Raw genomic sequence first — 17,302 nt, 5'->3', positions numbered from 1 at the left:
ATTATTGAATTCCTTTCAAGTATTTGTTGAAATATTCTTAATTTCAATAATGATAATTCAATAATGTTGAACATGATTTCTCCATGTACATGACCAGTTTTTAGAAGAATAATTTCAGAAAAAAAAGCCACAATAGAGCAGATAATTTGTCCCTCCAGCCAAACCATACCTGCCCAGACTGACTCAGTGTCTGCTTTTCTAGAGGTCTGCGCCGCCTCCGGTGCTACAGTAGATGGGTGTTCAGCAGGGGCGGAGCAGGGGTCCCAGCCTAGGGGGGGCGAAGCATTTTAGATGGGCCCTTGAGGCCTAAACATCCCGTTAAAACATAATCGCTAAAAATGCCACAGATCAGGCCCAACCAACCACAATTCCAACAGCAGCAGCGACACGGTCAGAACCATTCAAATGAGGTTTCAGCACCATGGATTTACCAGTCATTATGTCAAACCTAATTATAAGCCTAATGCAGACTTTAAGATATAAGTATCGAACTGGAGATAAAAATCAAATGACATCCAGTGATGTCTATGGAAGCTCATTTCCGCCAGTAAAACAAAAAAATAAGATGAAATCTTAGCCTTAAAAATAAAAATATCCCCACGGTAAGTCATAATTATGAGAAAAAGTCATCATTTCGACTTTCTATCTCATAATTTCGACTTTTTTATCTCATCAGCCGGTTCTTTACCTTTCAATCACTTTGCTCTTATCAACGGCGAAGTTCCTCTGGATTGAGAGCAAAGTGAGGTTGCCAGGTTGGGAAGGTTTCAGCCCAATTGGGCTAAAAAAATATATATTTGGGCTGCTTTTCCTGGGTTTTACTAAATATTTAGGAGAAATTATTAACAAAAAAAAGTTTCCATTATGGCAGAGAAAAGTAGAAATTTACACAATAAACTCACTGATAATATATATTCTGCTCCATTTTATTGTAGTTTTTCTTTGGAGCCTGAACTTTTTTTTAGGTTATTTAGTAATGTGAAGATGAAATGTATTACGCATTTAATAATTTATGGTTTTAACAAGAGAATGTAAGATTCGGGCTGGTTTTTCATTATTTCGGTGGGTTTTACGTTGCATTTGAGCTGGAACCTGTCAGATCTGGCAACCTCAACCGCAGCACTGGATGTCTTAATGAATCGTCTTTTTGGTCACAATAAACTTGCTCTCATCAACGGCGATGTCCCTCTGGATTGAGAGGAGGGTGAGGTTTGGTAGTCTGGCCTCATCCATGCAGCCTGGAGAGAGTTTTTAATCAACTTCAGCTGCTGAAACTCAGCATGAGTTTAAGGCTCTGATGCGACAACTGGCTCGACGCATTGCTACGGCGTAGGCTACGCGGCGACGCGCACCCTACGCCGTAGGTTCTGTGTTGGTGTAACGCGGAACCATAAATCCGCCTTAAACAGATGTGCGTGCGAACCCGTGCATGACAGGGAGACACACACGGGGAGAAGGGACTATTTGTTTCATTTTTATTTTTTAAACAACTTTATCCTTATGAACGCAAGTGTTATACAGTCCAACTTTCCTTATTTTATTCAGAACACTTTTTTTTTTTTCCTCCTCTTCGGAGTGGGCCCCCCCGGAGCAGTGGGCCCGGGGCGGCCGCCCCCCCTGCCCCCCCGCCTGCTCCGCTACAGGTGTTCAGCATTAATGCTCACTAACGGCTGGTGTGGCTCCTCAGTCAACGACAGAGATGATGGATCTCCTTAAATCTTCCTATTATTCTCTTTATATTGTGCAAAGGTCGTATTTGTCTTTTTACTTCAGGATTTTGCCCCTTGGCCCTGACTTTGTAAAGACATTTTATTCTCATCCCAGAAGCTTCTTCAGCTCCGTCTGGTCCTGGTTTGCGTTGAGGCCGAGGATGTTCTGAGCCGCACAGCGACGTGGCTCTGGTGGATCTTTCCCGCCCTCTCTTGGTAGTATTCTAGGTAGCAGCACAGGTCCTGTAGCCGTCAGTGCTGACTGGCCTTAGATACTGCGGTTACAGTCATTTCAGTGATACCTCATGAATCCCCAAGCTGAAATAATGTGGTGAAATAGCTGTGGCTCCATAAAGAGTAGACTTAAACGAGTGTGTGCAGGAACATCTGGAGACGCTTCTGTCTCATCAGGAGGATGCTCAGTGTTGTTCATCATGTCTGTCCAAGGTTGTGAAGTATCAGTATCAGCTCCAGATCAGAACACAGCCGGCCTTCTGTTACCAGCTTGTTCAGTTTGGTTCAGTCCCTGGTTCTGACGCTGCTCCCCCAGCAGACATCTTCTCCCGGGGTGGATTTACCTCCTGCTGTGGTTGAAGACGGCAGTGGTGGAACAACGAGACGCCTGAGCTGTGACAGGGAAGCTGTGGGTCGGGGGGGGATGGGGGGATGAGGGGTCTGCAGCTAGGAGAGGACGATGCTGGTCCTGGATGCTCGTTACCCATACCTGTCAAGTTTTGGATTTAAAAATATGGGAAATTTCCCGCCGCTGTCCCACCAGCCAACCCAGGTCCAGTATCTTACATTTCAAGACAGATTTACGAGAAATTCAAAACACCTACCTGTCAACCACTTACAAACTACAATTATGTGCTTGTAGCCTGATAGGATGACCTTTGTTGATAATAAAATGCTGTGGACATTCCTATGTATGTAATTTCTATAATAGAGCCTAAATGAACACACAAAAGTGAATTAAAGCACATTTATTTATTTTTTTATATTTTCAGTTTATATGGTGGACTGTCTGATGCTCTGATGTGGGGCCTTTTATGACTGTATTTACACGAACTTTAGACTCCTGGGGCCGGATTCACAAAGCATTTTTAAGAAAAAAAATCTTCTTAAGTGTCATTTTTTCTTAATTTCAGTCTTAAGAAGAAAAAAGAGAAGAAGTCATAGTCTCCAAAAAGTTCTTAAGTATTTTCTCAACTTTCTTCTTAAGTTTCTTCTTAAGAAAAAACTTAAGAATAAATGGTATTCTTGAAATAAAAGTTCTCAAATTTGTTCTTAACTTCTTTCTTAACTTTAAGACAACCTTGACCTGTCTTAAAAATTCTTCTGTGAAAAGGTAAGACTGTAATATCACCTTTTTCAACACATTTGCACAAACAAAGACCCGCAATATTGTGGAGCGATGCATTGGTGTAGTGAAGTCTCGCTTCAGGTAAATCGGCTGAATATAATGAAATGAATATTAATAACAATATAATGAAATGAATAATATATATAATTTTGTATACCAAGTACGTAGAGTTGCACTAAATAAAAACCCAAACATATGTAGCTTAATAAAATAAAATTAAATTCAATAGACTGATATGTTCATTTTAATACATTTATTAAAATTGTGACGGCTCTGATGTTCAGACAGAGCAGCAGCAGCTGCTTCTGGGGCTCCAGTAAAAACATGAAGCTCCACTTTATATTCAGACAAACTAATGTTGCAGCTACAACTTTTAGATTTCATCTATTAAACCAACATTTATCTTCCTAAATGATTTATTTCAGCCAGCGGTAATTCTCCACAGAGCTGCAGGTTTCTCCCCGGGACGAGGGCGCGGGTTGACCCGGCGATCATGTCTGTTCTCCGGCCGTGAGCTGCTGCTGCCGACCCGGGGCCGGCAGCTCTTCTCATCCCAGAAACATCGGAGCAAATTTCTCAACAGGCGTTATTTGGATAAACTGAGGCCAGGTTGGGGATCGTAACGGTTACTTTTACGCCTGAAAAAATACTAAAACTTAATAAAGTGGCATATTAACAGCGCTACAGCAGAAATTAAAACAGCTTTTAGCTTGCGGCTTCCGCTGTCGTTTTGGTGCGAAATGCATTCTGGGATACTTGGCTGCTACTGCTGAACGGTCTGCTGGACCGGCTACTGAATTGATTGAGTGATTCCGAATACAGCCATATTTTAAGAAGTCTCTTTGTCGACACGTCAAGCCCCACGTCCCACCTTGCTCAATGAAAGGATATCTAGTAACACGGTTGTGATACCATCCTCAAAATCTTCTTCATTTGTGACAGGTGTCGCACATAATGAGCTTCAGGCAGCCAATAGCATCAGACCTGAGATAAAGCCCTCATCTTGTCCACAGATTTTAAGGGGCACAGACGCCAGTATTCACAACTTGTCACTGGACCAGTTTAAACCATACTTGGAACCAGAAAAATCTCTGTCATTTGTAGAACATAGTCCCTCAAAGACATTTGAAGAATATTTAAAAAGAGTAAAATTGAAGACGATTTAGAACAAGAAAAAAGATTAAGAATAATTGCCTAGTTACCTCGCTCACTGCCGCTCACTGCACCGCGCCTTTTAAAAACCAGTCAAGTCAAGATGTATATGAAGGTTCCAGACACCCCACCTCGTCCTAAATAGAGAAAACGTCAGAAAAAACAAGTAGGGTTGCCACTGTGACGACCCTGTCTAATTGTGGGCATGCCTAACTCTCTCTCTATTTGTCCTTAAGGAGTGTGGTGTGAGATGAGCTGATTGGGCTGATTTGGAGCACCTGGTTCCAGTACTACAGTACTACAGTACTACAGTACTACAGTGTTCCAGGCTATAAAACCTCCCTGCCTTCAGTGTGGCTCTCTCTTCCCTGCCAGCCCCATTCATTCGTTTGGTTTTGATTCTATTTTTCTTAAACAACACGCACCACACATTTTCCACATTCACACATACTGGTGCTGACCTCCACACCTCACAAGTTGATTTATTTTTCGTTGCCGTATTTTTCTTTAAAATAAATAGCATATATTTATTTGCGCTGTGTTGTTGTCCATTTTTGTCATGGCCTATGGGCCAGGTTATGACAGCCATCTTTCAGAAATAGAAACAAGGGATGTTGCGATTTCAGCCGCGCAAGCGCCAAAAAAGGGACATCCCCAAAACGTCTAAAATGTATAGAAATGTGCATTTTTTTTAAAAACGTAATTAAAATGTAATAATATGTAATTCAACCAAGAAGAAGAACAGTTAAACTGTGTGCAATTTAATGATTTTGCTTGCATTTTGTTTTGTTTTTATCATTTTCAGAACATGATCAATCTATATTAGAGAGAGATCCACTTGGTGTGTTCAAGGACAGGCAGCATCTCCTCATCAAAGACTAACCGATAAACTCTACCAATATAGTTGTGAACTGAGTCAACCTTTATTTTGGTATTTTTAGTTGATTACATATTATTTATGTGTAGCTGCTGCTGTTGTAATTATTTAATGTTTGCAAGTCTTATGTGTGTATGCAGACAAATCAATCAAACCATCAGTTGGAGGCAAGGCTGTGTGTTACATGTCATATACAGGACTGTCTCAGAAAATTAAAATATTGTGATAAAGTTCTTTATTTTCTGTAATGCAATTAAAAAAACAAAAATGTCATACATTCTGGATTCATTACAAATCAACTGAAATATTGCAAGCCTTTTATTATTTTAATATTGCTATGGTTTACAGTTTAAGATTAAGATTCCCAGAATATTCTAATTTTTTTAGATAGGATATTTGAGTTTTCTTAAGCTGTAAGCCATGATCAGCAATATTAAAATAATAAAAGGCTTGCAATATTTCAGTTGATTTGTAATGAATCCAGAATGTATGACATTTTTGTTTTTGTAATTACATTACAGAAAATCACAATATTCAAATTTTCTGAGACAGTCCTGTACATGTTCTTTGCAGCTCCGTTTTGTTATCTTTTTATTTATTCACGTGGACAGTTTGATCCTTCATTAATGGAGTTATGTGGGTTTTCATAAGCTGACACAATTTAAAAAGATTTATGTTAGAGCAACAAGCAAACATAGGTTTTCTATAATGCAACTGTAATTGTCACTTGAATAAGTCATAATTAATAATGAGTTATTTAACATTAAAGAGTAGTTACATTTATTTTACATTACATTCGATTACATTTAGTTACATTTGAAAGTTGCTGATGTGGCCCCTCGTGTTTGTTTTGGAGATGTCGAGGCTTACATGAACCACGTGACCACTCTGGCGGCGAGATCAAAGGTTGTCGCCACTGTTTGATCCACTGCTCTGGCTCGCGCTTCCAGACCGCGCGTCTGTAAACAATGGGTCACGTGACGGAACGTCCCGCTCAGCGGTGTTCAGTGACGTCACGGTGACGTCGGCTCTACGTAACGGCTGCACGTGTTTTCGACCCTCAATCACGCAACAACACTGACATAAGAAGGTTTTGTTGGAGAATCTACCGAACAAAGATACAAATTTCATATTAATCCACTGAAATTCATTATAAATTCATCATAAATTACCAATTCTAACTCTCTAACCAATTCTAACTGTTATATTAGTTAGTTAGTTATAATATATTACTATATTATTATACTATATTTATATTATATCGTGCTACACCACTCTATATGATAATTATTTGTTTACTTATTTATTCTCGAATTAATATTCTTAATTTATTTATCTACTTTCATCATATTATTTACACGCACGCACACACACACACACACACACACACACACACACACACACACACACCTGGATACCTATCATTGTAACTGATGTCGTCTTTTGTCGCTGACTTAGTTGCACTTGAAGTCTTGCAGGAGAAAAAAATCTAACAAAAGAGGAGTCATCGGGAAGATGTGGAGGTTTTTTAAGAAACACTTATGTCAAAGCAACAGGGTGCATCCAGAGGACACCCTTGTGACAGACTCTGTAGCTCAACAGGAGTCATCAAAGGACATAATTGATGAAGCAGTTGTGTCTCAACCCAATGGGCCAGTTGATGACCTCCATTGTGTGGAAGAACCTCAACAGGTCCAGGTCCAGGAAAAATTCAAGATGTCTGTTAAACGTATTATGGAGAAACTGACTGTGCTAGCCATTAGAAATTCATTTCTACCTTGCAGCGCAGAAGAATTCAGATCAATTTCGGATCTGCTGTTTGAAAATGTCTGGGCTCAAGTAAAGGACCAACATTTTGACATTCCTGAAACAGCGTTCAACCAACTACACAGGGAAATTTTCGAGAGTCTTTGCGATATATTTTCCCACAAAAAAGACAAGATTTTTATTTTTATGGCTACAAAAAGGTCGATTTTCAGCAAATCTATTGCAGCCTGTGTTGAGCAACACTTGAAGAAGTCTTGCAAGAAAAATTCCCTCCTGAAAACGGTCTCTTTGTCGACACGTCAAGCCCCACGTCCCACCTTGCTCAATGAAAGGATATCTAGTAACATGGTTGTCATACCATCCTCAAAATCTTCTTCATTTGTGACAGAAAGAGTAAAAATTGAAGAAGATTTAGAACAAGAAAAAAGTCCCTCAATGGTCACATCCTGTACCCGAGGAGAGGTTAGTGTGGAAGAACCTCAACAGGCCCAGGTCCAGGAAAAATTCAAAACATCGGTCAAACAAGTTGTTGAGAACCTGATTGCAATCCTTTCACAGTCAAATCCATCATACGGCAACCTTAACATTTCTGATCGGTTCTTTGTGAAAGTCTGGGATAAAATACACGGAGAATATTTTGATATTCCCGAAGATGTATGGAAAAACCTACCACAGAACATTTATAGATATATTTGCTTGTCAATTACCTATAACAAAGAGTTTGTCATGGATGCCCTGTATAACAGAGAATCAGCTCTAAGTGAAATTGTTGCCAAATTTATTCTTGCAGACCTAAAGAGCTTTAGCAAGAAAAATTCCCGATTGGCAAGAATTGTTGGACATAAATTTGGACCTTTATGGGAGGAATGGAAGATCAGTGTTCTTGATGAAATGGTGGACGACTTTTCTCAGATTTCTACGAGCCTCAAGCACCGACTGATAAGAAGGTTTAGTTATAGAATTTACTGAACAAAGTTACCAATTTCATATTAATCCACTGAAATTTATTGTGAATTCATAATTTACAATTTTTGTTTACAATGGTTATAAAGGAAATCATAAAAAAAAGATAGAGAATTGCAGTCAATGCTTTAAGGAGCAGTCAGAGGACACCCTCGTAACAGACTCTTTGCACTGTATTTTCCTGCAGAAATAGCGATATTTTTCTTTTTATGCGTGAAAAAATATCGACTTTCATGAAAAAAAATGGCAGCCTGTGTTGAGCAGCACTTGAAGAAGTCTTACAAGACAAAAATCTAACAAAAGAGGAGTCATCGGGAAGATGTGGAGGTTTTTTAAGAAACACTTTTTTTAAGAAACACCAAAGAGGATGTCATGGAAAAAGAAGAAAAATTCAAGATGTCTGTTAAACGTATTATGGAGAAACTGACTGTGCTAGCCATTAGAAATGCATTTCTACCTTGCAGCGCAGAAGAATTCAGATCAATTTTGAATCTGCTCTTTGAAAATGTCTGGGCTCAAGTAAAGGACCAACATTTTGACATTCCTGAAACAGCGTTCAACAAACTACACAGGGAAATTTTTCATCAAAAAAAATTGCTTGTTGAGCAGCACTTGAAGAAGTCGGGGACTCTTGGCTTGGCTCGGGGACCCTTGCTCGGCGACCTTGGTTCGGGGACCCCTAGCTCGGCTCGGGGACCCCTAGCTCGGCTCGGGGACCCCTGGCTCGGCTCGGGGACCCCTGGCTCGGCTCGGGGACCCCTGGCTCGGGGACCTTGGCTCGGGGACCCCTAGCTCGGGGACCTTGGCTCGGGGACCCTTGGCTCGGCTCGGGGACCCCTGGCTTGGGGACTCTCGGCTTGGCTGCGGGGTTACCCGGGTCCAGGGCGCTGGCTGCGGGGGGTCCGGGACCACCACCGGAGCAGGGACTGATGCGTCCGGGACCACCACCGACGACGCGCCCGAGACCACACCATGTTATATATCACATCTCATATCTTATGTGTATATTTTCAGGGTGCCTCCTGCTGCAGTGGACACCCAGCCTAAGGAGGAAGCAAAATCCCAAGTCCTCCAAATTCCATCTGAGAACCCTGACAGCTCAGCTGACATGTTCAGTTTGCATTCCTTCATCCATCCAATTTCTTGTAACTGTGATATAACACTGCTTTATATATTAAAAACCATTCAAATCTATTTCCGTTTTTTAGTTTTTATTCCATGTAAAGTGTTATTAAGCACTCATTACATTTTGTGAAATGTAAATGACTCCAGATAATGAAAGTTGAAGTGGTTCTGAAAAAAGGGGGTAAAGGACTTGGTCCTAACACATTTTAAGATACTTTTACAGCCATAATAACACAATAAATTCCAGGCGGATTTTTATTACTTAATAAAGGGTTTCACTACAATCAAATATTTAAGTCTAAAATAATAGATCAGTAATCAGTCATTGTCACCCTTTTTTATGATAGAAACAAACACAGGAGTATGTTATTTAATTGATTTACTTGTCAACTGCATATATGCTCTAACTCACTCATGTTTGCTTTAAGGAGTCATGCCCGTTACTGTGGGCGTGACTCCACCCAGAATGAGCCATCACCAGCGTCTCCATCCCCCAACCGGGGATGTGCAAGAGCAAACGGGCCTGAGAGGGTGTAAACGCTCTCCAGAACCACTGGTGCACGTTGAGAGGTCCTGGTCGTGCAAGCTAGGACCTGTGAATAACCCCTAAATAGTACAAACAATAGTACTATTTCTAGTACTATAGTACTGTTGATCAGAGCCGGCCCAAGAGCCCCGTGACCACTAGGGGGCCACCAAGAGGAAAAAAATAAAATTACTTTTTTATGCATGAGTGGTGACATACATAATCAAAGGTATGTTATTGTACAAAAACACAATCATTAATATTATTACATACATTCTTTTCTCCCTAATTTTACCAAAGCTCTTGCACATTTTTACATAGTTTTCAGAACTAATTATTTATCTTAATATTTTATTTTTGAACCATTTTTGTTACCTTGTTTCTGGTACCTGTTCATTTACGTCATTATGTAAGTCAGGGGTGTCCAAAGTGGGTCCTCGAGGGCCAGTGTCCTGCATGTTTTAGTTGTTTCCTGCATCAACACACCTGATTCTAATTAACGGTCGTCACCACCTTGTCATCAAAGTCTGGATAGTTCTGTTGATGACCAAGCTCCTTGTATCACGGTTTGATAAAAAAAAGGGACACATCTAAAACATGCAGGACACCGGCCCTCGAGGACAGACTTTGGACATCCCTGATTTAAGTATTTGTTTGATTGTATTTGTTTAATTGTATTTAATGTCTGTTTTTGTACATTTGAATTTATTCTTATATGGAGAACATACTGACCAGGTTCTGTTTATCTAAGTTGAGTGATTTTAATCATAGTTCTGGTTTTTGTAGTACTTTGTTGTTGTTCTACTTCAAATTGTTGTTGCAGTTTATTTAAAACCAAATAAAAAGTAGATAACGTGTTTACAGTAAATGGTTTATAAATGATCTATTTGATTATTTAGTTTCTTTTAGTAGTCCTACACTGTAGATGACACTCAGTATCACACTTAGTACTATATCACTTTAAATATTAAGTGTAAATCAACCCCAGGCCGCTCTTGTAGCTGAATTTGCTCCATTTCAGATTAAAAACCATAGCTGGTAAAAACCTGCCAGGCTCTCAGGTTCCTGGGGGACAACAAGCTCAAAACTACAGTCAATAGCTACATACCGTAAGCTGTTTGGCATTGGCAGAGAAGATTTGGCAGTTTTCATGAGTGCAAGCGCATACTGAGCTCTGCTGCTCATCCCACAAACGAGGAACCATTTCAAAGGAACATAAACATAACGTTTTATTACCAAGAAGCATTGGTATAACAGAGAAATAAACAGGCAAACACAAATTTACTTACTTTTTGTGCTACGTTTAGACAACACAAAACAATTGTTGTCCCAGTTATGTCTGGCGCAGCTCACATCCAACTTTACCAATGTATCTGAACATGTCTTATCAAACAAGCCATTGAACAATATTATTTTTAACTTCGTTTGCATTGTAATATACTGTATATTTATAAAAAATAAGATTTCAATTGTTGTCCAATAAAATGCTCACACACAAAACTGGTGTTTTTTTTAGTTAAAGTCCAGAATGGTTTAACAGCAGGTATAACTTACTAAATATAAACAAGAATCTTTGCATTTCACTCTTCAAGCAGCCGGGAGTCGTCGCTGGGAGCAGATCTGAGGTCAGATCTGAGGTCAGACTTCTGTCGATCTGCTGCCTTTGACTTCACTGAATTAAGAAAAAAAAAAAAAAGGTGAGATGTTCTTGTAACGTTGTAAACGTTCACATGCAACACCACATTAAACAAAGGAACAGGCGTGTCCTGACTCGTACCATCCATATTAACATATTTGTCATATTAACAGGAAGAGGAAGTCTGTATCATTTCTGAGCTTTTATTTTGAAACTGCAACACTATAAATGTTGGGGCCACACTTATGATGCCAAGTGTTGCTGTTAATTCTCTTTTAAGTGTTGTGAAACAATCAATAAAACACTAATGAAGGGCGGTGCTCGTCCACCTCAGGGCCCGATAAAGCAATTACCCCTCCCTTGCTCAAGAGTAAGACACCAATAATTGGCCTCCCGAGGTCATTGGATATTAAATGTGATTAATTCTTGCTCGTCGTAGTCGGACTTTTTGAACCCAACATGTGCTCTAACTCACTTATGTTTGCTTTAAGGAGTCATGCCCGTTACTGTGGGCGTGACTCCACCCAGAATGAGCCATCACCAGCGTCTCCATCCCCCAACCGGGGATGTGCAAGAGCAAACGGGCCTGAGAAAGGTGTAAACGCTCTCCAGAACCACTGGTGCACGTTGAGAGGTCCTGGTCGTGCAAACTAGGACCTGTGAATAACCCCTAAATAGTACAAACAATAGTACTATTTCTAGTACTATAGTACTGTTGATCAGAGCCGGCTCAAGAGCCCCGTGACCACTAGGGTAATTGTAAAATACAATTATTTTTTAATGAGTGGTGACATACATAATCAAAGGTATGTTATTGTACAAAAACACAATCATTAATATTATTACATACATTCTTTTCTCCCTAATTTTACCAAAGCTCTTGCACATTTTTACATAGTTTTCAGAACTAATTATTTAACTTAATATTTTATTTTTAAACCATTTTTGTTACCTTGTTTCTGGTACCTGTTCATTTACGTCATTATTTAAGTATTTGTTTGATTTTATTTGTTTATTCTATTTAATAATGTCTGTTTTTGTACATTTGAATGTATTCTTATATGGAGAACATACTGACCAGGTTCTGTTTATCTAAGTTGAGTGATTTTAATTATAGTTCTAGTTTTTGTAGAACTTTGTTGTTGCACTTAATTGTTGTTTTTCCACTTCAAATTGTTGTTGCACATTACTGTTGCAGTTTATTTAAAACCAAATAAAAAGTAGATAACTTGTTTACAGTAAATGGTTTATAAATGATCTATTTGATTATTTTGTATCTTTTAGTAGTCCTACACTGTCAATGACACTCAGTATCACACTTAGGACTATATCACTTTAAATATTAAGTGTAAATCAACCCCAGGCCGCTCTTGTAGCTGAATTTGCTCCATTTCAGATTAAAAACCATAGAAGGTAAAAACCTGCCAGGCTGAGAGTAGGATGATGGAAACAACACTGCTGCAACTGTGCAGCTCTCTGACCTTTGACCTGTTGCTTCTCTGTGAGGCCAGTAGGGGCAGTTGCTGACTTTGATAAATATTAATTGAAAGATTTTTCTGCAGGTTTGTTAATCTGTTGTTGCTTCCATGATCTTAATCACTGTGGATTATAATCTAACTACAACAAAGGTTCTTACATCTAGTTTTACAAGTGTATTTGTAATGACAGGGAAGAACATGAAATAAGTTTATAATGGGTGTGAATGATCAATAATCAGTATTATTGGCAGTAATAGAGGGCCCCTTAGGGCCCCATGGAGGCTTGGGCCGGCCCTGCTGTTGTTCGCCGTGCTAAGACGACTCACCGTAACTCCTCCTTCAGCCGACGCAACTTGTCGTCCAGGCGATGGTTCTTCACCCGTATGGGATTGTTGGGGACGAACCAGGCAGCGATGAACTTGCATATCACCACAACGTGCTGTCGGGAAGCAAACAAAAACACGCAGTGGATTGTAGGGATTTGAAAGTAAAAATATCAAAAACAATAGCTCTGTTACACAAAGTAAAAGATTCACTGGATAACTAGGCATTGTATATTTTATATAACACTATGATTGTGCCATATCTGACCTATTGCGTTGAAGTATGGGGGAGATGCTTGCAAATATACTCAGTCTATTTTCATTTTACAAAAAAAAAGCCATAAGAATAATTTATAGAAAACAATATCCTTCAAATCCATTATTCCTTCAGTTAAAACTGAAGGAAAATTTCTTGAATTAGTTCACCACAGAATTCTGCAACTTATGTGGAAAGCTCTTAAGAAAATTTTGCTAATCAATATACAGAAAAAAATTTTAAAAAGAGAAATCTTTAAAGAGAGATCTTAAAAAAAAAAAAAAAAAAAAAATTCAGGACAAAATTAATGGAATGTTGTGCTTCTGTAAAAGGTATCAGTTTATGGAACAATCTGGATACAGAAGCCAAAGAATGCAAATCAAACACTACATTTAAAAGAATAATAAAAGCCAGTTTGATGAAGAAATATCATGATAATTGTTAAGTTAGGTGGGTTTTCTTTTTTTTCTCTCTCTTTGTAGCACCATGGTCATATTTTTTTTTTTTTTATCAAAAAAGAATACGACTATCTGTGTTTGACGACAGCTATTTTGTGTTATTTTATAACTTTGTTGTAGTTTTGTTTTTGTTTTTTTATTTTGTTTTTTAAAATTATCTTTATTGGAAAGTTATTTTTTAAACTGCGTAATTTGTTATTTGTTTTTGTTTTATTATTACATTACTTTAAATTTGATTTCTTAGGAAAAAGGGACAAATAAAATAAGCTTTGCCTTCTTTCTGTTGCCTTTCATTCAAGGAAAGAGATTTGTTGTAATTATATTGAACTGTTTTGTTTTTATTTTAATGAATGAAATAAAGAATAAATGAAATGAAATGAAAATATAATAATAATAATAATAATAATAATAATAATAATAATAATAATAATCAGGTAAAACATTAATAAAAATAAAGAACAAAATGAAATGCAAGAATGTAGCATTCAGAGCCCCCCCCCCCGTGTCCGAGACACTAACCTGGAAGAGGACGACGAAGGCGAAGCGCATAGCCATGACCAGCCAGAACTGCTTGGTCAGCGTGTAATCCTCCTCGCTCCTGTAATCTCTGAAACTGAAAACACATCCTTCTTTTTATTGCATCCGTCCCAAACGTTCCCCCTTAGCGGCAGACTCCGTATTCCTACCTGCACTGCGTGACGTTGTGGAGCGCCCTGTCCGCCGGGAGGAGGAACTCATTCCTGTTGTTCATGTAGGCCGTGGTCAGCGTGTCGTTGATGTAGCCCTCCATGCAGCTGCGTCACATGACCAAACACGTTAGGAAACACGCACAACCCCGTCAGCTGGAGCGTTAGATGGGCAGGTGGCGGCGTGACTGACTGCACGGAGCTGGTTCCGGTCGCACACGGCCCGTAAATGTAGCGATAGACGAGGCGGGGGATGAAGTCTGATGTGACGCCGATGACCAGAGCGTTGGCGATGACCGCCAGAACCCCCATCACCTCCAGAATCTTCGTCCACACGCCTGCAGAGAAACAAAACACCATCACTTCCTATGATCCTGCTGCAGCCCAGATGTGCAAGTGCTCTTATTGTGACATGTTCAATGACGTCTTCCCCAGGTTTAATCATCAACAGAGTCATATAACAGGTCATTTTTTAATCAATCTCCTTCACACTAAAGTTGCTTTCCTCTGAAAATTATGACGAAATATCTTCGTCAATAAACCATTATCACCTGAGGAAAACGAGACGCAACGAAAATGCTGGTCATGTGACGATAACGATAATTAGTGCCACGGCTGCGCCAAGAGGCACGCCTCCTCCATAGCTATGCCATAGCAATGGAGGAGGAGTGCCTCTGGCGAAGCGTTTCATCTTATTATTATTCATTTTCCGGACAGATTTCGGTTCGCTACTCCTCCTACAGATTTCAGACGACCGAGGCGCATCATATATCAAAACATGCGGCTCGTTCGGGAATGGTGTCCTATGACTTTTGGTGTTGAAATTCCCATTTTTCCCAAAGTTATTCCCCAAAAAACGGCCAAAAAAACCCATTCAAAGCGGATGGGAAAATGTCGAAAAAAAAGACAAAATTCACCTTTTTTCTGAGTCACTTAACTTTCTCATACCTGCACGTAGAACTGTCATTCAAACTTCAAAACAGAGGAAAACTTCTCTTCTCTCTCCAAACCTTAAACTGTTTTTCCTAAAATGTAAACTTTTCAAGATATGAGCACTCAAGCAAGGACTGGAAATCACTTTTTTGTCAAATCTAGAGTGCAGCTGTCATTTGTTAGAGTGGCAGAAACAGTAAAAAAATAGCCTGAATTTTTATTTGTAACTCGAGCTCACGGCCAAACCGTAAAAAGGAGACCAGTAATTTTTGGTCAGAATGTAAACATACGTGTTGGGATTCATAAAATGTGACTTTGACAGGCGGGGTATGCACAGACGACCTCAGACGATCCCCAGTCCTGATGGGAACCGGTTCATGATTGATATATATATATATATATATATATATATATATATATATATATATATGTATAAATGTATAAATGTATATAAATGTGTATATTATATATACAAATTAGCCCCGCCCCTTTCTTCTGATTGGTTGTCCCTATTTTCTGCTGTAACTTTTGAATGGTTTTACATAAAGGGTCATGGGTGGTGTCATTGGACTCTGTATTGAGTCCTTGACCTTCATTGGTGCAATTTAGCCCCGCCCCTTCTTCTGATTGGCCGATATGTGAGACCTTTATTGCTTGGAAAATCAAGCAATGTAGAAGAAGACGAGACGAAAGTTAGTATCAAGAGGCTGATGCCGTTAACGCAGAGCTTTAGGTTCACGTCTATTAAAACAAAGTTACATAGAGAAACATGGGGATCTGCTCTGGGGCTGGAGAAGAAGAAGAACCATCTTTGGATACACTTTCCTACATAGACGTGGAAAAGAAAACCCAATGTGTCGTCGAAAAAGACAAAGATGGGGAGAAATGCGGAAAAATATATACGTTGTAAACTCAAATTAGAGTCTTCTGTATCTGGAATGAATGTATTCTTGAGTCTATAAGGTAAAAATAATATAATAATAAGATAACCTTGTTTGAATTGTAAAATGAGTTTGGCTAAATACAATGTTTGACTAAAAACGAGACTAAAATGGTCCTGGACAATTCTGACTAAAATAAGACTAAAACGCTCAGACTTTTAGTCGACTGAAACTTGACACGACTAAAAGGAGAATGAACATGACTAAAACTAATAAAAACTAAAATGATAGCTGGACCCAAAGACTTAAACTACAATTAAACAGGCTGACAACAACAACACTACTCCACATGCAGACTGAGTGAGAGCAGATTCCAGCACACCGATGTCGTTGGTCTTCCGGGGGACGGCTCGTCTCTCCAGACTGACCATCTTGATGGCGTCCAGCCGGATCTCAAAGATGTTGTTGACGAGAGCCAGGAGGGGTGCCAGGGGGAACGCCGCCACGAAGATGGTGGTGAAGCTGAACTGCATCACTGTGGAGCACAAGACGCCAGTCAGGAGTTTAATGTACAGCCTTCGGTCTTAAATATACAGAAAAAATTTGAAAAAAGACTAAATAAATATACTTAAAAGGAACAGATCTTAAAAAAACAAAATTCAGGACAAAATTAATGGAACGTTGTGTTTCTGTAAAAGCTATCAGTTTATGGAACAATCTGGAGACAGAAGCCAAAGAATGTAAATCAAACATCTAAATCAAACATTTAAAAGAATAATAAAAACCAGTTTGATGAAAAAATATCATGATAATTGTTAAGTTAGGTGGGTTTTCTTTTTTTTTTTCGTCTCTCTCTCTTTTAAGCACCATTGTCATATTATTTTCTTTAAATCAAAAAAGAATACGACTATCTGTGTTTGACGACAGCTATTTTGTGTTATTTTATAACTTTTTTGTAGTTTGTTTTGTTTGTTTGTTTGTTTGTTATTACATTTATTGGAAAGTTTTTTTTTTTTTGTTTTTTTTTTTAATTGCACAATTTGTAATTTGTTTTTTTTATTGTTACATTAATTGAAATTAGATTTCTTAGGAAAAAGGGACAGATATAATATATATATATATATATATATATATATATATATATATATATATATATATATATACACACA

General features: G+C 38.8%; 1 protein-coding gene across 2 annotated transcripts in view; it reads right to left on the bottom strand.

Annotated features, from left to right (window-relative positions):
- Positions 1-10,685: 10,685 nt before the first annotated feature.
- Positions 10,686-17,302, bottom strand: part of ano9b (anoctamin 9b) — a 37,699-nt gene continuing 31,082 nt past the window's right edge. For both annotated transcript variants that reach the window (XM_061737045.1, XM_061737052.1), the window contains 6 exons: positions 16,516-16,668; positions 14,513-14,657; positions 14,320-14,427; positions 14,153-14,246; positions 12,923-13,035; positions 10,686-11,154 (listed from right to left, as the gene is read on the bottom strand). In XM_061737045.1, coding sequence (XP_061593029.1) covers positions 11,121-11,154; positions 12,923-13,035; positions 14,153-14,246; positions 14,320-14,427; positions 14,513-14,657; positions 16,516-16,668 — 647 coding nt within the window. In that variant the 3' untranslated portion in view covers positions 10,686-11,120. The remainder of the gene's footprint in view (positions 11,155-12,922; positions 13,036-14,152; positions 14,247-14,319; positions 14,428-14,512; positions 14,658-16,515; positions 16,669-17,302) is intronic.

The sequence above is a fragment of the Cololabis saira genome, chromosome 2, assembly GCF_033807715.1.
Source record: "Cololabis saira isolate AMF1-May2022 chromosome 2, fColSai1.1, whole genome shotgun sequence".
Classification (NCBI taxonomy): Eukaryota; Metazoa; Chordata; class Actinopteri; order Beloniformes; family Belonidae; genus Cololabis; species Cololabis saira.
The sequence above is the reverse complement of the archived record's forward strand: the minus strand, read 5'-3'. Positions and strand labels throughout refer to the sequence as shown.